At 54.7% G+C, this 20,143-nt stretch overlaps 1 protein-coding gene across 8 annotated transcripts in view; it reads left to right on the top strand.

The window, feature by feature from the left end:
• CSNK1E (casein kinase 1 epsilon) overlaps window positions 1-17,331 on the top strand; it is a 36,738-nt gene extending 19,407 nt beyond the window's left edge. For 4 of the 8 annotated variants that reach the window (XM_020896473.2, XM_070453320.1, XM_070453321.1 and 1 more), the window contains 5 exons: window positions 5,857-5,967; window positions 6,099-6,247; window positions 7,685-7,913; window positions 8,514-8,684; window positions 9,790-10,481. In XM_020896473.2, the coding sequence (XP_020752132.2) occupies window positions 5,857-5,967; window positions 6,099-6,247; window positions 7,685-7,913; window positions 8,514-8,684; window positions 9,790-10,451 (1,322 nt within the window). In that variant the 3' untranslated portion in view covers window positions 10,452-10,481. The other 4 variants (XM_070453323.1, XM_070453324.1, XM_070453325.1 and 1 more) reach the window with 4 other exon arrangements.
• The last annotated feature ends 2,812 nt before the right edge of the window (window positions 17,332-20,143 follow it).

Below are 20,143 nucleotides of genomic sequence, written 5' to 3'. Positions count from 1 at the left end.
GCAGGATGGTGTGTAAGAGCTCACGGGGCCCAAAGACCCCTCCCCTTCACCACCCCTCCCCCATCTCAGGGAGGGGCGTTCCCCCTACACCTCTGCTCTCTGCACAATCTGCTGAATCATAAGTGCTGAAGGCCCTGCGTCACCTGGTCCCTGCCCTCTGCCTGCACGGGGCTACCGTCATCTGGACAGTTGCAGCAGCCTCCGTGCAGATTCATCCCCCCACCCTGCCACCCAGACTTCAAGTTCTCTCCTGTCCTTCCGGATACACCAGTGGTCCCAACAAGGGGTGGGACCGCCAGATTTTGTCACACAGAGGACATTTGGCAAGGCCTGGAGGCAGGTTTGGTTGTTCGCTCAGGGTGGGCAGAGTCGGAGAGGCTGGAAAACACCCTGCAGTGCGCAGGATGGCCCCATCACGGAATCACAGGGCCTTGTAACAAGACAGCCAGGCCTGGTGCCCAGAGGCTCAGGCTGATGCCTAGGACTGTGGCACTTGAGACCCTTCCCACCTCCTCCGCCCTCGCCTCTTCAGCTGTCTGCTTCAGCCCCCTCGAGCACCAGCTGCACCAGAACCACCCAGAGCTCACTGCACCCCACCCCCGTCGGGCCTTTGCACGTGCTGTGACCACTCTGGCCTGGTCCTCTTCACACCACAGGAGCCCTTGCAGCCTTTCCTGCCACTGCTAGGCTGGTGGACTGCAGTGAGCCCCAACCCCCCGGTGCCCGCATCCTCACTGTCCCCCCGGAAACATGCAAGGCTTTCCCCAGTAATGAGTGTTGATGTTTCAGAAGCACCTTAGAGTCTGCAAAGCACTTTCTTTTCTCCCATTGGGCACTGAATTTGGGGATCTGCTTTATTTTTTTTTTTTTAATTTTAATTTTATGTGATTCAGAAATGAAAATACACACAACTGAAGTCCAGAATACAAAAGCATGCCAAGTGAAAGAAGCCAGTTACGAAAGATCGCACATTGTATGATTCCGTTTGTATGAAGTGGCAGGAGTAGGCATATTCATAGAGACAGAAAGTGGTTCTGTGGGGGTGGGTGCCTACATTGGGGGGGTGCTGGGGGAGGTGGGGAGTGACTACTAAGAGAATAGGGTGTTTTGAGGATGGTGAAAGTATTCTAAACTTGATTGTGGTTTCGGTTGCATAACCTTGTGAATGTACAAAAAAAAACACTGTGAATTTTAACAAAGATTTGAAAAAAAAATAAAAGGGCAACATAGAACTTAGTATCAGAGAAATGTCCTTTCCCTCTCCTGCCCTGCAGCCTTGTGTATTTCTCATGTTTCTTTTCAGTGTTTCTTTATGTAGATACAAGGAAACACAGATACATATTGTGTCCTCCAGCATAGAATACATACTGTTCTGTACTCGCCTTTTCACTTCCTGTATCTTTGAGATCTTTCCACTTCTGCACCGAGAGAGCTTCCTCATTCTTTCTCCATTGTGTTCCGCTTTATGGATGGGCCTTTCTTTATTTAACCAGGCCCCGAGCTGGACATTTGGGTTGTTTCCAAGCTTTTACTGTTGCAAACAGCTTACAGCCCACAGCCTCATCCAGGCCTGTTTTGCCCTGTGTGTGCCTGTTGAGTAAACTCCCCAAAGTGGAAGCTGGAGGGATCCAGGTGGCCCTGCAGCCCGGCTTCCCCAGTTCATACAGGGCCTGTCTGCTGCAGAGGGGAGCCCCCGGCCCACAGACAGCGCAGGCCAGCTTACATGGACTTGGTCTTTCAGGATAATATTAACTTAGATTTTCTCTTACGGGAGGTTGGCTCTTTTCATGAGTAAGCCATTTTTATACCAATAATTTCTTTCTGTCTCCGTGAAGTGTGTTTTTCACTCCTTCAGCCTGTTTCCTGTGGAGTCGTTGGTCTCTTTCCTACTGATTTGTAGCTGCTCAGTCTATATCAGGCTTCCCTGGTGGCTCAGAGGTTAAAGTGTCTGCCTGCAATGCGGGAGACCTGAGTTCGATCCCTGGGTCGGGAAGATCCCCTGGAGAAGGAAATGGCAACCCACTCCAGCATTCTTGCCTGGAGAATGCCATGGACGGAGGAGCCTGGTGGGTTACAGTCCAAGGGGTCCCAGAGTCGGACACGACTGAGCGACTTCACTTCTGTAAAGTGTGTGTTTGACTCCTCAGCCTGTTTCCTGTGGAGTCATTGGTCTCTTTCCTACTGATTTGTAGGTTCTCAGTGTATATTAGTGTGATATTAGTTCTTTGCCCTTGATAAAAGTTATGAGTATGTATGTATTGTCAGTCTTTGGACTTTGTTTCTGGTGTTTTTGCCATGGGGAAGGAATTCCACTTTTGGAGGGGAGGGAGACTTTTTTTTTTTTTAATGGCTTCTGGATTTTAAGTCAGGGATAAAAAACCTTTCAGTTCAGTTCAGTTGCTCAGTTGTATCCGACTCTGCAACCCCATGGACTGCAGCATACCAGGCTTCCCTGTCCATCACCAACTCCCAGAGCATTACTCAAACTCATGTCCATACAGTTGGTGATGCCATCCAACCATCTCATCCTCTGTCGTCCCCTTCTCCTCCTGCTTTCAGTCTTTCTCAGCATCATGGTCTTTTCAAATGTGTCAGTTCTTCGCATCAGGTGGCCAAAGTATTGGAATTTCAGCTTCCGCATAAGTCCTTCCAATGAATATTCAGGACTGATTTCCTTTAGGATGACTGGTTGGATCTCCTTGCAGTCCAAGGGACTCTCAAGAGTCTTCTCCAACACCACAGTTTAAAAGCATCAATTTTTCGACACTCAGCTTTCTTTATAGTCCAACTCTCACATCCATATGTGACTACTGGAAAAACCATAGCTTTGTCTAGATGGACCTTTGTTGGCAAAGTAATGTCTCTGCTTTTTAATATGCTGTCAGGTTGGTCATAGCTTTTCTTCCAAGGAGCAAATATCTTTTAATTTCATGGCTGCAGTTACCATTTGCAGTGATTTTGGAGCCCAACCATTGTTTCCCCATCTATTTCCCATGAATTGATGGGATCAGATGCCATGATCTTAGTTTCTGAATGTTGAGTTTTAACCCAACTTTTTCACTCTCCTCTTTCACTTTCATAAAGAGGCTCTTTAGTTTTTCTTCACTTTCTGCAGTAAGGGTCATGTCACCTGCATATCTGAGGTTATTGATATTTCTCCCAGAAATCTTGATTCCAGCTTGTGCTTCATCCAGCACAGCATTTCTCGTGATGTACTCTGCATATAAGTTAAATAAGTAGAGTGACAGTATACAGCCTTGACATACTCCTTTCCCGATTTGGAACCACTCTGTTGTTCCATGTACAGTTTTTAACTGTTGCTTCTTGACCTGCATACAGATTTCTCAGGAGGCAGGTCAGGTGGTCTGGTATTCCCATCTCTTGAAGAATTTCCCACAGTTTGTTGTGATCCATACAGTCAAAGGCTTTGGCCTAGTCAGTAAAGCAGAAGTAGATGTTTTTTCTGAAAGTCTTGCTTTTTCGATGATCCAAGGATGTTGGCAGTTGATCTCTGGTTCCTCTGACTTTTCTAAATCCGGCTTGTACATCTAGAAGTTCTTGATTCACGTACTGTTAAAGGCTGGCTTGGAGAATATTGAGCATTACTTTGCTAGTGTGTGAGATGAGTCCAATTGTGCAGTAGTTTGAACATTATTTGGCATTGCTTTTCTTTGGGAAACCTTGTCTACTCCCAGATTAAAAGCAATGCTCCCTTCTTTTAACACCTCATTGTTTTATTTTTTAAATTACATGTATAAAACATGTGCACCATTTAAGGCACTCTTCTCACCACTAGTTGGAGGAAGACAGCTCTGTCACCCTGAAAACCCCTAGTACTCCACCCCATCCCACCCTCTGCTTCCCCCACACAGAGCTAATGACTGTCTGAATCTTAAATTTTAAGTTATACCCTTTTATTGAGGAGTTTTATCATGTTTATGTCCCTAAACTATACAAAATTCAGCGTGGAACGTTTTGGGTTTTTTTTTGTTTTTTGTTTTTTTTTAAACGTGTGGAACGTTTTGAAATTGAGACAATCAAAACTGTGCTTGCATCCTTCTTTCCCTTCCTTCCTCGGTTTTTCACCCTGAAATTGAGGTGAAATTCACATGACATACAATTAACCATTTAAGAATTAACCATTTAGTGGCCTCTAGTATAACCCCAGGGGCTCCCCTGGTGGCTCAGACAGTGAAGTGTCTGCCTGCAGTGCAGACCTGGTTTTAATCCCTGGGTCGGGAAGATCCCCTGAAGAAGGGAATGGCAACCCACTCTGGTACTCTTGCCTGGAAAATTCCATGGATGGAGGAGCCTGGTAGGCTACAGTCCATGGGATGGCAGAGTTGGACACGACTGAGCAACTTCACTGATTCACTAGTACAATTCCAGTGTGTGTGACCACCATCCCTGTCTAGTTCATCACCCAGAAGAAAACCCTGCACCTGTTTAGTGGGGTAGCCTGCCCTGTAGCCTGTCCTACTTCCCCCTGTCCCAAGTCCCTGGCAGCCACCAGTCTAATCTTTATCTGCATGGGTTCACCTGTTCTGGGCATTTCATATAATGGAATCAGACAGTATTTGCCCTCTGGAGTGTGGCTTATCCACTGCACACTGTGTGTGTAAGGTTTGTCAGTGTCGCAGGCTGTGTCAGTGCCCAGTTCATTTTTAGGGACAGGCAGAGTGGCTCTCCACGCCTGCGCTGATGGACTCTCGGGTGTCTCCACCTTCTGGCCTTTGTAAGCAGTGCTACGCCTTGCTCGCTGCTCAGAGAGGGTTCGGTCGCAGAGAGCTACCGCATAGCCATCGTGCCTGTCTCCCCCTGCGTGGGGCGTCCCTGGGCATCTGCCCCACCTTGTGGCCATCTTCTGGGGCTGGATGTTGTGGTCCTTTGCTGCTGTGCAAAGGTCCTTGCTTGGCCTCCTAGCGCTCATGTTTCTGAAGGGTGTACCCTTGGAAGTGGCCTGGTTTGACCGAGGGTCTCTGTGTGTTCAGCTTTACCAGACAGAGACCAACCTGGCTTCCAAAGTGGTTGAGCCAACTTACACTCCGATCTTTGCCCCCCATGTGATCGTCTGCTCCACTCAGGGCTTGTGGTGCGTGGCATGAGCTGTGTTGTCTTTCCTCAGATTGCCGGCTGTTTCAGGCACATTTGTGGTGGAGCCCCATCTCGGGCGTCCCCGGGTTGAGGTCCTGGATTTATCCTGCCCCCCTTCTTCCAGCGGCTGTGTCCCGCTCCAGACTTTCTGTGTTGTCTCTGTGCTGAGATCACACCATTTAGTGATGGCAGCTATAGACCCCCTTGACTCCCAGCAGGAGACGGCCTCTCAGCTTAGCCCCCAGCCTTCCAGCTCAGCCTACCCATGACTGTAGCTGGGGAAATTGAGGCCCGGTGCAGCTTGGATTGGGATCTTTCTTGAAATAGCCCTGCCCCTCTGCCTGCTGTCTTCCTCGGCTCCACACCCCACTGACTGCGCCTCTCTCCAGCTTGGGAGACCTCAGTGGCTCCACTCTGCAGGACACAGCCCCCCTGAGTGGTCTGGGAACGCTTTTGGCCCTGCCCTGGCCCCTCACATCCGGCCGCCTGCTGCCCCAGCCTCCGATTCTCTGCATGGCCGCAGCCCTCCGCTCCTTCCCCCAGCAAGTGCTGCAGCTCTGGTTCTCCCTTCCTGCCGAGGCTGGGTCAGGGGCCTGCTCTGTGCCCCAGTTCCTCTGCTTCCCGTGGATACAGCCCGGGGCCTCTGCCACCTTTCAACCTCTTCCCAAGGGACACTGAGCTGCTCAGGAGCAGGCCCGGAGTGGTCCTGGCCTGGGGCTGCCTGGCCAGCTGAGTGTGGCCTGGGTCCCCCTGTCCCCGCAGGTGCCAATATCGCCTCTGGTGAAGAAGTTGCCATCAAGCTGGAGTGTGTGAAGACGAAGCACCCCCAGCTGCACATCGAGAGCAAATTCTACAAGATGATGCAGGGGGGAGGTGAGGGCCGGAGGGGCGGTGGGCGTGGGGGTGGGAGCTCTGTGCCTGTGCCTTGGGCACTCACATGGGGAGGGGCCCAGGGACTGGTGGGCTGGGGAGTGTCGGCGCCTGACTGCCCCGCCTCCCTGCAGTGGGGATCCCATCCATCAAGTGGTGTGGGGCCGAGGGGGACTACAACGTGATGGTCATGGAGCTGCTGGGGCCCAGCCTCGAGGACCTCTTCAACTTCTGCTCCCGCAAGTTCAGCCTCAAGACCGTGCTGCTCCTGGCCGACCAGATGGTGAGTCCCCCCACCTCCTCCCTCGGGCCAGGGGGACACTGGGTACCCAGCCAGAGGATGCTGGAGCAGGAAGCCGTGATAGCGACATGGGACCGGGACCAGGGGACCTTGACCATCAGCCATGGCTGGGGGAGGAGGTATTAAAACATAGACTGCCAGTTTCCACTCCAGACCTGCTCAGCTGGGCTCCCACGGAAGGCCTGGGACGCTGCCCTCGGGTGACTGTAAAGCCCATGGTCACCCAGACCTAGGGCCTGTTCCCATGCAGCAGCCATAGGGGAGCTGCTGGGCCCCCTCAGGAGTGGCTCCCCTTCGTGGAGTCATCTGGGACACCACCTAGTGCCATGCCCATGGACGAGCGTTGCTTGCATCCTCAATCCTTTTATAAATTCAAGGGAGAAAAAAATTTTTAAAAAGTAAAGCACAGGATCCTGGCCCTGGGGGACTTTCCTGGTGGTCTAGAGGTTAAGACTTTGCTTCCAACTCAGGAGGCGCATGTTCGATCCCTGGTCAGGGAACAAAGATCCACATACTGCATGGCACGGCAAAAAAAAACCCCCAAAAATCCTGGCCCTGGAATGGTACATGGAGACCTTGTCCCCCAGGGTCTGTGTCTGTGTCTGCCCTGCAGAAAGTCCGCAGACATCCTGTAATTTTAGGCTAAATGTGTGTGCGCAGAGAGGGTTGTCATTCTCACAGGACATGAAACTCAAAGAAGTCTAGGTTTTTTGAGTTTAGGAAACATTCAGAAGCTTGAGGCCCAGGGAGGGGGCCAACCTGCCAGAAGACAGATTGTGTGCGTATTTATTAACATGTGTTTCTACACTTGATCTTAGCCAAAAGGCCGAGAAGCAGTGAACATGTGTTTCTAACGCATTGTTGAAAGGAAGGTCCTCATGTCTCCCTGACTTTGGTATCCTCCAGCCAGAGATTAATTCCTGCCTGTGTGCTTCATCTCTGTCTTCCCCTGCCCACCAAGCTTAGGGTTCCGTGTACTCCTGTTCCCCCAAGTCTGGCTGGCAGAACAACCTCCGAAGTGCCTCTCTGGTTCCTTGAGGGCCTCTTCTGTACCCTGAGGGTATAGAACCAGGCCGATGAGGCCTGAATGCCTTCCTGGACTTCCTTTCTAGATCTTGCCATTCACTTTCCTGCATCACAGTGAACCTGATGAATCACTCCATCAGAGTTTCCTCTACTGTCACTTCCTCCAGGAAGCCTTCCCTGACCTGCCCCTTCGAAATCATCATACATGGTGGTTGCAGACTGATATTGCTCCTCTGCTTGTGGCAGGGGTCCCCATCCATTGGAAGGGGACCACGGGTGTGTTTTCCATTTGTAGGGCCCCAGCCCCGAGTCCAGGCCTGGCTCCGAGCATCTGGCAAAGCCTGCTCCCCCTGCCTCAGCACTTGCTGAGTGACTTGCTCTCCCCTCCCCCAGATCAGCCGCATTGAGTACATCCACTCCAAGAACTTCATCCACCGGGACGTCAAGCCCGACAACTTCCTCATGGGGCTGGGGAAGAAGGGCAACTTGGTGTACATCATTGACTTCGGCCTGGCCAAGAAGTACCGGGACGCCCGCACCCACCAGCACATCCCCTACCGGGAAAACAAGAACTTGACTGGCACTGCCCGCTACGCCTCCATCAACACCCACCTGGGCATCGGTGAGTGCGCAAGGCCTGGGAGCAGAGGGTACCTGTGGGCTGCCCGCCAGGACCTTGGCTACCTTCTGCAGCCTGGGTTTATTCCGTGGCTGGTCACACAGGCAGGTCTTCTCCTTCGCAAGAAGCACTCTTTATCTCATGCCTCAGTCATCCCCACAGCAGCCTTGGTGGGCAAGGACGTGTCCCCATTTTTACCGGGTGGGAACTGCAGGCCCACCGTGTGACACAGGCACTTTAGGCCGTGCTGCTTAGCAGGCGTTAAAGTCGGGTCTGACCCAGCCCTGTTTGATGCCACTGCTTGGGCCTTATTCGCAGGGTGGGCTGGGCAGGGAGGCCCCGGGGCGCCTACTGCATAGTGGCTAAATGGATGAGAGCCTGAGCTGGAGACACTAGGCCTAGGTTGAGTGAGCAAAGCCCAGCCTCAGGCCCCTGCCCTGTAGGAGGGGTAAGAGTGCAGCCAGCATGTGGGGGGTGGGGGTGGGCTCGTGCTGAGTGCACAGGGGGGGTTGTTCACCTTAATCAAAGACCCCTGGAGAAAGGGGGTCCCTCAGCCAGGAGCCCAGGTGGACCTTGCCCCTCACCTTGTCCTTTTCTCTGCAGAGCAAAGCCGTCGAGACGACCTGGAGAGTCTGGGCTACGTTCTCATGTACTTCAACCTGGGCTCCCTGCCCTGGCAGGGCCTCAAAGCGGCCACCAAGCGCCAGAAATACGAGCGGATCAGCGAGAAGAAGATGTCGACGCCCATCGAGGTCCTCTGCAAAGGCTACCCCTGTGAGTAGCCCGCTGGGGCAACAAGCTTAGCCTGCGGTCCCCAGGGCCCCTTCTGAGGGACCAGCGAGGCTGCACAGAGCCTGTTCTGGGCCACCACTGCCCAGCACTAGAGCATCCGTCATTCACAGCTCTGTCGTTGTTCAGGCTCAGCTCATGTCCCCAGCCCACACACCTCGCGAGGGCTGAGTGTCAGGAACAACTCCAGGGTGTCCTGCATTTTAACTCACTTCTGACACTACCTCCCTGGAGGAAGCATCAGACCCTGCAGTTAAGGGCTCAATCCTACGTGGCTGTTCCCACCACACTTCAGATGCCAATCACGAGTCCAGGTTGCCGCCTGTGCTCCTGATCAGTTGGCTATAAATCTGAGGTTTCGCTCTTCGGCTTCGATTAATTTGGCTCACTCAAGTCAGGGAAAGACATTTCACCAGTTTTTGATAGGATGTGATAAATGATACCGATGAGCAGCCAGTTGAAGAGAGACACATAGGATGAGGTCTGGGAGGGTCCCGAGTGCAGGAGCTTCTATCTTGAGTGGAGTTGGGGATGTGGTCACCAATCAGGAAGCCCTCCATACCCCATGCTGTTGTGATATTTATGGAGGCTTCATCCCATCAGCGTGGTGACCATTAACTCCGTTCCCAGACCCCCTCCCTTTTCTAGGGAAGCAAGTAGGGGTGGGCCCCAGGAGTTCCAACCTTTTGATCATGGCTTGGTCTTTCTGTTGACCCGCTGCCATCGGGAGCCACCTGGAGTCTCCTCCGTTGAGGACTGGACAGGATGCTCCTTGCGCCCTCACCACTTAGGAAATTACACGGGCCTTAGGCGCCCCAGGAGAGGAACCAGTGTGTGTGTGTTCTCTTATCTCACAAGGGCCCTCTCTCACCTCTGATGTTCAGAGGAGGAAACCCAAGTTTTCCTCCTGTGGCTTAGAATTTCCATCAGGTTCTCGACTGTTTTTGGGGTAGGGAGGACGTCGTCCTGACCCGTCTTAGGTCCGGGGCGGGGCTGGGTAGGACAGCGCCATCGGGGGGGGGGGGGGGGGGGCCCCTGGGAGCGTGGGCCTCATGACGGCACCTTCTGTCCCCCCTGCCCCCCGCACCAGCCGAGTTCTCCACATACCTCAACTTCTGCCGTTCACTGCGGTTCGACGACAAGCCCGACTACTCCTACCTGCGCCAGCTCTTCCGCAACCTCTTCCACCGGCAGGGCTTCTCCTACGACTACGTCTTCGACTGGAACATGCTCAAATTCGTGAGTCTCCTGAAGGCCGAGGCGGGCTTGGGGGACTGGACCGGGAAGGCCAACGTGACCCTGTGGTGGGCGGGGCTCCCGGAAGCCGGGTGCTACGAGCTGGACGGCGCACGTGACCCCCACACCAGCCTCATCCGTGCGGACGGCCTGTGCCGCCGCGATCAGCCGGGCCCAGGTGGGGCGCTGCCTCCCACTGGACCCAAGAGGGCCCGCCTGGGCCTCCCGTCCGTCCTGGGCGCCTGGGTGAGCCGGGCCCGGATGGCACTGGTGGGCCCCCCCGCTGTCTTGATCCTGGCCTGCAGCATCTTGCTCTTGGTGCCCTGCACGTGCCAGCTGGTGGCCTTCGCTGAGTCCCCCTTGGCCAGCCTGGACCCCTTCATTGTGGCTTCCTTCTCCCTGGTTGTGGCACCCTGGGTCTTGCTAGGCACCTCTCTTCTCTCTCTCTCTCTTAAGAGTCGTGGGGGTGGGGTGGGAAGTGTTCGTCCGCTGGGCCTGGGACTCCGGAATCTGTGACATCCTGTGTCTTGTTTCACGTCTCTTCTGGAGAAGGGGGCTTCCTCGAGCCAGGCTCAGCCCCGCGACAGCGAAGCTGTTGCACTGCCCAGCCCCCGCCCCTGTCCCTGTGTCGGGCCGGCGAACCCACCCATGTACTGGTAAGCACCTCCAGGCTCTGACTTCTCCGATACTTCCCGCCTGGTGGGTGGGGGAGCCCAAGAGGCTGAGCCTCCGCTGTGCTCTCTCTGTCCCTTCCAGGTGCCCGGCGCCCCTGGGCACCCAGGGCCCTCCACATAGGCCCGTGGAGGAGGTGGAGGAGCTGCCCCCCCAAAACTACTGGCCTGTGGTCTGGACTGCAGGGCCCCAGTTCTGACATCACCAGGTGTCCCCAAGCCCATCGGGGCCAGGCCTGAGGAGACATCCCTTGACGTGGTGGGGGTACACTGGAGAGGGCGTGGCAGAGAAGGCCCTGCTGTGAGATTCTTGGGGACGAATCAGTGGCCTGATGAACAGAGCCTGAAGGAGATCCGATGTTCCTTGCCCAGAAGGGCCTGGTGGCAGTGGACCCCAGGAACAGCCTTGGCCAGAGCCCGCCAGCAGCCTCTGTATTGAACCTGAACCCATTAAAGGCCCCTTCCTGGACCGCGTGTCCTCTTGACTGCCTCTTTTCTTGGTGGGCACCCTCCTGCCGGATACTCAGGACTGAAGCCTTGTTCTCCAGGACCCTGGGATCGGCGCTTGGTCACTGATTGGCGCTCTTTCTGACTCTCAGACAGCGGCCTAAGAAGCAAGGCAGAGGTTGGGCGGAGGATGAAAGTGTCCTACAGGCTGGAGGACCCCAGGGGTGGGAGATGGGCAGTGGCACCCATCACCACAGATCTTCTGGCTGGGAGCACAGCTCTCGCCCCAGGGTGCTGTTTAGGGTGCTGTGCACACCCTCTCACCTGTGTACAGAGGCATTCGTGAGTCTGGTTCGGGGCCGAGTTTGGCCCTTCCTCTCGGTACAGCTCCGAGAGTGGATTTTGCAAAGTCTGGGCCTGTGCCTGCCAATGTGTTAGCCACTGGCTACGTGTGGCTGATTTTTCATTAAAGTTAATTAAAGCTGAAAACATACTTCTTCTGTTGCGTTTGCCATATTTAAAGTTTTCAGGAGCCACAGGTGGCCAGCTAGTGGCTGCCACACCCGTCAAGGTGGATATGAACACGTCCATCATTGCAGAAAGTCCAGGGGCACCTGCAGCTTCAATCGGCTCCCCACAGAGCCTCTCATGGGACCATCCAGCCCACAAGATCTCGCCTCAAACCAGGCCAGGAGCACTCTCTCCACCCATTGCTGGCACCCTAACCCCTTCCTGGAGTTCCCGTCGAGGCAGGCCCTGGAGCCAAAAGCTGAGCAGAGGTACCAACCTCCCGCACTGATCTCTGACTTGAGGGCCATCGGACTGGATAACTGGGCACCTTTGACCCTGTCCCCGCTATGGTGAGCTTGACCGCCTCCAGCTGCCCCTGGCAGAAGTATCTGTGGACACGCCCTGGGGACCTTCCACGTTTTCACTGGAGACCAAGCTCCTCCCACTTCACCCCTCCTGCCCTGCCTGCAAGAAGCCTTCATCAGCACCTGCCAGCAGACCGGACACCATGCTGGGCACTGAGGGCTGCAGACTCTTCCGTGGGAAGGATCCTGTCCTTGACTGAGAACTTCCCTCCTTGGAGGGGCCACGCCGTATCGTTCAGCATCAGGGCCCCAGAGTCCCCGGGTACCTGGAGCCTGGGATGCTGCACAGAGCCACTGTATTCTGAAGTCCAACCAGCCAGCCAGGTGGAAACTCGACACTGCCAACGACAGGGGTCTGCACGACACAGGGGAAGGCTCGTGTGACTTGGACACTGACCTTTTGTGTCTTCTCGTGGGCAAATAAAAGCCGAGAGACCTCCCTGGTGTGCGTTTCTTGAGGCATCACTTGGGTTGGGTGGGTACGAGCTGAGTGACTCAGCTCCTCCTGCCTCTGTGGGCCCGAGCAGGGCCCTCTGCTCAGCCACAGCCCCTGGGCTGGGCACCTTTGGGGGAGTCACTTGACTTCCCTGAGCCTCAGTGTCCCCCCACCAGAGAGTGAGTTTGGATCTGCCTTGCAGGGTGGATGCGCCCCCTCCCCGAGGGATATTTAATGAGTGGGCATGGCAGCTCTTGTCACAGGTTTGGCCCTGCTTCTGGCTCAGTCGTTCTCTCCCCCCATCTGTTAACCGAGTGGGTGGGAACCTGGGGTGAGGACCAGGGGTCAGGCGGTGGCGCCCTGGTGCTTCCCGGCCTGTCTGGACAGGCTTGAGGGTGGGAGGACGGAGAACGTACGTCTCTAGGATGTTCTGCTGAGTCCTCTGGGAGCACGGAGAGTGGAGCAAGACTGGGACATAGCCCAGCTCTGCCCTGAGCTATGCGGCCCTAGGCCTCCCGAGGCCTCTCTGGGCCCTGGTTCTTCCTGTAGGATCCAAGGATCCTCTGATCCCCCAGCCACTAGCTCCTGGAGTTGCTTTTAAGTCCAAAGCCAGCCCCCATCTCATCTCCGAAGGACAGTGAGGCCTTCTCGGCTGATTCTCTGGGAGAGACAGGGTTATAGGAGCCTGTGGCCCATGAGCAGGCTGCCCCCCCCCCCCCGACTCAGCCTGCAGCTCTCTCCTTCACAGATGCGGCCCCCCTCATGCCAGCCCCCCGCCCTTCCCTGTGGACGACCCCAGGACCAACTAGGTAACGCGGCTGCTGCCGCCCCCATGCCGCGCTCCTCTCTCTGGGCCTTTCTCCTTTCCTCCTGCACTGGGGGTGGCAGTGGCTAGAGGGCAGAGCCCCCCAGGGGCTCACGCACCTCTTCCACCCCTGTCTACCTGCTGTGCCTCTTTCTTCCATGGGGCATCTAGCCCATGCCTTCTCCAGCTCCCATCCCAAGCAAGGCAGCATCTGTGTGGGTCCCTTGGGCCTCTTAGTTGTGAAACCATTGCCAGGTCTAGGGGAAGAACAGCCCTTTGAAAAAATCCCCCTAACTGGGCCCTGAGAGGCCTGGTTTGAGTCCTGGCCCCGCCTTCAGCTCGCTTTGTAACTTTTTTCTCGGCCTCTGAGCACCTGCCCTGCTGTGTTTGGAAGCGTCAAGGAGCCAAGGGCCCTCTCTACATGGGGGTGGGGGGGACCTAGGTTGGTTGGCCATCCTGGGGCATCAGTCCTTCCAGCTCTGACTCCAGGCCCCACGAGACCAGGACAGAGTGACCTTTCTCTGCTCCCCAGGTCGAGCTTCCTCTTGGGCAGTCTTGTGGCTTTGTTTTTTTCTCTGTGCGGTGTGATCAGGGGGCATCTCCGGGTCTCTCGGGCTGCCTGCTTTGTGGGGAGGCGGTGGGACCAGAGGGTTTCTGAGACACCCCCCGCCCCTGGCCTGCCTCCCCTGCTCTGACCCCGATGGAGTACCGGATCCCGGAGCTCCCCGACCCTGCAGGGCTGACCAGGGTTTTCGTCTCATGCCTGCAGGGTGCAGCCCGAAACCCCGAGGATGTGGACCGGGAGCGGCGAGAACACGAGCGAGAGGAGAGGATGGGGCAGCTCCGGGGGTCGGCGACCCGGGCCCTGCCCCCTGGCCCGCCCACGGGGGCCACCGCCAACCGGCTCCGCAGTGCAGCGGAGCCTGTGGCTTCCACCCCTGCTTCCCGCATCCAGCAAGCTGGTGAGTGTGCACCTTGGGCAGCGGGCAGGGGGCGCAGGGCAGCCAGGGCCCTGGGTGCTGAGGGCAGCTTCCCTTTTCCCCCGCCCCTCCACATCCGCCTCGCCTTCCAGGCAATACTTCTCCCAGAGCGATCTCACGGGTCGACAGAGAGAGGAAGGTGAGCATGAGGCTACACAGGGGCGCGCCCGCCAACGTCTCGTCCTCCGACCTCACTGGGCGGCAAGAGGTCTCCCGGATTTCAGCCTCACAGGTGAGCTGCCCTTGCCCCCAGCCCCTTCTGGGCCTCACCGCTTCCCCAGCAAGGCAGTGGGAGTCGGGACCCAGCCCTCTGCCAGGGGGCCCAGCCCGGGTGGGTGGCAGGGAGCTCACAGCGGAGGGGCTTGTGGTCCCTGCCATCAGCACGCCCCCGCCATCCCCAGTCAGCACAGAATGGAGGGGTGGTCGGACCCCATCGGGTGGCCCCCACGTAGGGGCTGTGTGCGGACTAGGAAAGTGGGGAAGGGAGGATCTGGAGTCCCCCCCCGGGGAAGGGGTCCAGCAGAGGTGGGAGGGAGAGCCGCTCTGGACCTCCGGAGGTGGTGGCGGCACCCCAGCAGAACAGATCGAGAGCTGGAAAGCCCACGGCCTTGAGCAGCTGCTGGGCCTCCCGGGGCCATGTGCTTGTCTACAAAATGCGAACATCTGGGGTGCTTGAGATCACACACCCACTCCTTCCCCTGCGCGAGGGGCTTGGCAGGGTAGAACACTACAGTGGGGAGAGACTTGCCCAGTTATCCTGCCAGCAGCTCAGCCCCTCCCACCCTTCTGCCTCCCTTCCTCCCAGACAAGCGTGCCATTTGACCACCTCGGAAAGTGAGGAGGAGCCCCCATCGGACCAGTATTTGCTTAGGTGAGTCGACGTCTGCTGTAGTCACAGCCCAGCCGGGTCTGGACTCCCACGGCCCCCGGAGGAACCCATGGTTGTGCTTTGAGCAGGCCCAGCACACACCAGCTAATTTCTGCCGGAAACCTCTCTGTCTGTATGGGGCTGGCCTTCCATCCCCACGCTGCCCTAACTGTTCTGGGAAGTTGGTAGCAGGGACGGAACCCAAGGGCCCACCCTGTGACCTTCCCCAGGGCTCTAGCCCGGGTCTCAGTCTCTGGGCTGTTACGCTTCATTCATGCAAACAGAGTAGAGCTTTGAAGTCAGGAGTTTACCTGCTCTCTGAGAAGGCCCTTGGTGACTTCCCCAGCTCCGGTGGCGGGAGGGGTGGGGGGCGCCCTCTGGTCAATATGAGCCTTGATGGGACCTGTGGTTGCATGAGGCTTTGAGGCGGGGTGTTACAGCTCAGCTCTCTGGGGCCCCATCTGGAAGGCGGATGTGGCAGGGACTAATTTGGGGGGGGTGTGTGTCGGGGAGGGGTGGTCTGAGCTCCTGGGGAATATGCACGTGGCTGGCAGCAGCTGACATTTCAGGGGCTTGACCTCACATCAACTGCGTATGACCTGCTTTGTAGACATGTATTCCACACGTAGCTCTGGGCCAGCATTCGGGGTTCACCTTTGTCAGCCTCACGCCCAGGAACCAGCCCCATTCATGGCAGGGTGGGGTGTTTGTGTAGCTGTGGGGTGGCTGCTCACCAAAAGAGAGGAGAGAAAGTGATTCTGTGTCTTTTCTGTGAAAATGGAGCACTTACTGTGACTCAGATGGTAAAGAATCCGCCTGCAGTGCAGGAGACCTGGGTTCGATCCCTGGGTTGGGTAGATCCTCTGGAGGAGGGCATGGCTACCCACTCCAGTGTTCTTGCCTGGAGAATCCCCGTGGACGGAGGAGCCTGGCGGGCTACAGTCCATGGGGTCGCAGACAGTCGGACACGACTGAGCGACTAAGCACAGAGCCTTGGGGCCGGGGAGACTGGAGCAGGAGGCGGCTGGTGGATGGGTGGCTGGGGCGGATGCCCACCTGATCTGTCTTCTCTCTCTCCCTTTCTAGTGTCTTCACTGTATTTTCTTTAAAACAACAACAACAACAACAAAAAGATGGGGAAAAGAAACCACTCAAAAGAACAAAAAGAAAAAGACCCAGCACAAAACCAACGATGGATTCTGTTTCGAATTTTTTTTATTTTTACTTTTTTTATTTGCTGATGGCAAGAAGATGGGATACCCTCGGCACAGAGAATCCTGTCCCTTCACGTTCCCCGCCGCCCACAACCTTCAGGCTGCCAGAGGCTCCCAGATACCAGGCTACACTCACTGGATGCCACGGCCCCACCCAGCCGCCACCTGACTTGGCTAAGAGGGACATTTCCGCACTGGAACTGCAGCGGGTCCTCACAGGCCCTCGGGAGGTGGCCCGAGGCGCTGGGGGAATGGATTAGCTGGTCAGAGGCAGGTCCTGCTGGGTGTTCATGAGCCTGGGGACCTTAGAAGATAAGTGCAGGCCCCACCACCCCCTGAGATGAAGGTCACCAACTTTCTGTGTTGGGCGTTCGCCAGTGCCCCCGTGAGCGTAAGGGTCCCTTCTCTGCCTCCCCACAGAGACCTTGAGGAGTGGGGTGGTGAGGCAGTGGGGCTGAGAGTCCTTGTGGGTGTGTATGTATCTGACCTCTGTCTCCCAGAACAGCAGGTGTCCCGCCCGCTTGCCAGGCCGACTTTTCTTATGCCCCTGACAAGGACATGGGGGTGGGTGGTGACCTCCATGTCCCTCAAGAAGGGCACAGACGGTCCTTGCCACCACCGACCCCTGAGACTGTCCTCGGCCTGTGGTCCCGCTTTTTTGGTGTTGGGGCAGAATCCGTGGAGACTACTTCCAGAAAGCATCTGGCTCCTGGGTTAAGAATTAATTCCCTGGTTCTGACACTCACCTGGGTTCCCCCTTCCCAGTGTTCTGTCTCTGTCAGGAGGAGCCTGGAGTTCAGGGCTGGGCACTGGATTTATCCATCCCACCTAGTTAACCCTTTTTTACTTTATTTTTGTTTTTTTTTTTTCCGTGTGTGTATTTCCTAATTTATTTACCTCTGTTTCCCCTTTTATTCTTTCTTCTTTTTTTTAATTAAAGAGCAAAGCTTTTTATTACTTTGTAATTTAAAAAACTGAAAAAAAAATACCGAAGAACTTTGGGGGGAATTTTGTACTTTTTTCCTGTGTAAATATTGGACTTTTTTGAGCTTTATTGTGGTTGTTAATTTGAAGTAATAAAGTAGAAAAGGATAAAGTGACCTGGGAAGCCCTTGGCCCACCTCTTCGCTCTGGGGGCTTCTCCCCAGCAGACCTGGCACACCGGGTGTGGCCGGGGGCACTCGAGCGGTGCTTGCTACCTCCTTGGGGCTATTTCAACCCTTTGCTTCAAAATCAACACACAGGGACGTTCCTGGTGGTGCAGTGGTTAAGAATCTGCCTGGTATGGGTTTCCGTGGTGGCTTAGTGATCAAGAGTCAGCCTGCCAATACAGGAAGCACAGGTTTGACCCCTGGTTCCGGGAAGACCTCACATACCGGAGGAGCGACTTAAACCCGTGAGCCAAGCTGTCGGACCTGTGCTCTAGAGCCCAGGGCTGCCACTCTTGAAGCCTGCACACCTATGGAGCCTGTTCTGTGCAGCAAGAGAAGCCACCGCGATGAGAACCCTACACACCACGACTCGGGAAAAGCCCGAGCAGCATGAAAATGCAGCACAGCCAATAAGTGAATAAACAAAATCCGCCTTGCAATGCAGGGGACACGGGATTAATCCCTGGTTAGGGAACTAAGATCCCGCATGCCACGGAGCCAAAAATACTGAAGTCCATGTGCTCTGGATCCTGTATGCCACAACTTGAGAGTTCATGCACTGCATGAAAGATCCTGCGTAATGCAACCAAGCCCTGACACAGCCAGTCAAGTCAGTTCAGTCACTCAGTCGTGTCCAACTCTTTGCAACCCCATGGAACTGCAGCACGCCAGCCTTCCCTGTCCATCACCAACTCCCGGAGCTTGCTCAAACTCGTGTCAATCGAGTCAGTGATGCCATCCAACCATCTCATCCTTGATCGTCCCCTTTTCCTCGTGCCTTCAGTCTTTCCCAGCATCAGGGTCTTTTCCAGAGAGTCAGTTCTTCACATCAAGTGGCCAAAGTATTGGAGCCTCAGCTTCAGCATCAGTCCTTCCAATGAATATTCAGGACTGATTTCCTTTAGGATGGACTGGTTGGATCTCCTTGCAGTCCAAGGGACTCCCAAGAGTCTTCTCCAACACCACAGTTCAAAAGCATAGATTCTTTGGCACTCAGCTTTCTTTATAGTCCAACTCTCACATCCATACATGACTACTGGAAAAAAACAGCTTTGACTACACGGACTTTTGTTGGCAAAGTGATGTCTCTGCTTTTCAATATGCTGTCTAGGTTGGTCATAGCTTTTTTCCAAGGAGCAAGCGTCTTTTAATTTCATGGCTACAGTTAGTTAGCCATCTGCAGTGATTTTGGAGCCCCCCCCAAAAATAAAATCTGTCACTGTTTCCATTGTTTCCCCATCTATTTACCATGAAGTGATGGGACAGGATGCCATGATGTTAGTTTTCTGAATGTTCAGTTTTAAGCCAACCTTTTCACTGTCCTCTCATCAAGAGGCTCTTTAGTTCCTCTTCGCTTTCTGCCGTAAGGGTGGTGTCATCTGCATATCTGGTTATTGATATTTTCTCTCAGTGATCTTGATTCCATCTTGTGCTTCATCCAGCCTGGCATTTCTCGTGATGTACTCTGCATATATGTTAAACAGGCAGGGTGACAATATTCAGCCTTGATGTACTCCTTTCCTGATTTGGAGCCAGTCTGTTGTTCCATGTCCAGTTCTAACTGTTGCTTTCCTGACCTGCATACAGATTTCTCAGGAGGCACATATGGCGGTCTGGTACTCCCATCTGTTGAAGAATTTTCCACAGTTTGTTGTGATCCACACAAAGGCTTTGGCATAGTCAATAAAGCAGAAATAGATGTTTTTCTGAAACTCTTGCTTTTTTGATGATCCAGCGGATGTTGGCAATTTGATCTCTGAGTTTTCTAAATCCAGCTTGAACATCTGGAAGTTCTTGGTTCATGTACTGTTAAAGCCTAGCATGGAGAATTTTGAGCATTACTTTGCTAGCTTGTGAGATGAGTGCAATTGTGCAGTAGTTTGAACATTCTTTGGTATTACCTTTCTTTGGGATTGGAATGAAAACTGACCTTTTCCAACCCTGAGGCTACTGAGTTTTCCAAACTTGCTGGCATATTGTGTGGCATCATCCAACACAGCCAGATGAATATTAAAAAAGAAAAAACTATACACAAACCACCTGGGGACCTTGTTACAATGCAGCTTCTGACTCGGGAGGGCTGGAGTGGGCCTGAGGGTCCACATCCTAACACGTTCCAGGTGATGCCGGGACCCTGCTGAGTAGGGAGAGTTCAAAGCACTCTTCACCGCATTATTTTATCCACAATTCTGAGTTATCTTAACCACTAATCCAGAGTTAAGTATTAACCTCTCTGCCTTCAGATGAAGGAACACCATGAAGACAGTTGTGCCAGAGATGACCCTGGACAGTCTCTTCAGCAAAGCCCAAGCTCCGATAAAGAAACAGCCCTCAGCCTTAGCGGCCTTTGTCTGACCCAGCTTATCCAAGAATTGGTCTAGCAGCCCATGTTTATCCAGCACACATTTCCGGCCTATTTCTCATTCATTAACCCAAGAGCCACTATTACCATGATCTCTGCCCACAGGCAAGAACTCAACTTGGGGAGGGGATGCAGGGCTCTGAGAGGCCCCTTGTAAGTCGGGCATTGCTTAAAATCCCCATAATTCAAGTCTCTTCCAGTGCTGGCATTCCACAGTCTGGCTCAGCCCTAGTAAAAGGTCTCCTGCTGGCCCTTCCTGTGAGACTGCGGAAAAGGTGGGTCCTTAATGCCTGCGTGTGTGTTACTCAGTCATGTATTGACTCTGTGACCCCATAGCCTGTAGCCCGCCAGGCTCCTCTGTCCATGGGATTTCCCAGGCAAGAATACTGGAGTGGGTTG

This window comes from Odocoileus virginianus, chromosome 23 (genome assembly GCF_023699985.2).
Source record: "Odocoileus virginianus isolate 20LAN1187 ecotype Illinois chromosome 23, Ovbor_1.2, whole genome shotgun sequence".
In the NCBI taxonomy this organism is placed as follows: Eukaryota; Metazoa; Chordata; class Mammalia; order Artiodactyla; family Cervidae; genus Odocoileus; species Odocoileus virginianus.
This window is presented reverse-complemented; position numbering and strand designations above follow the sequence as displayed.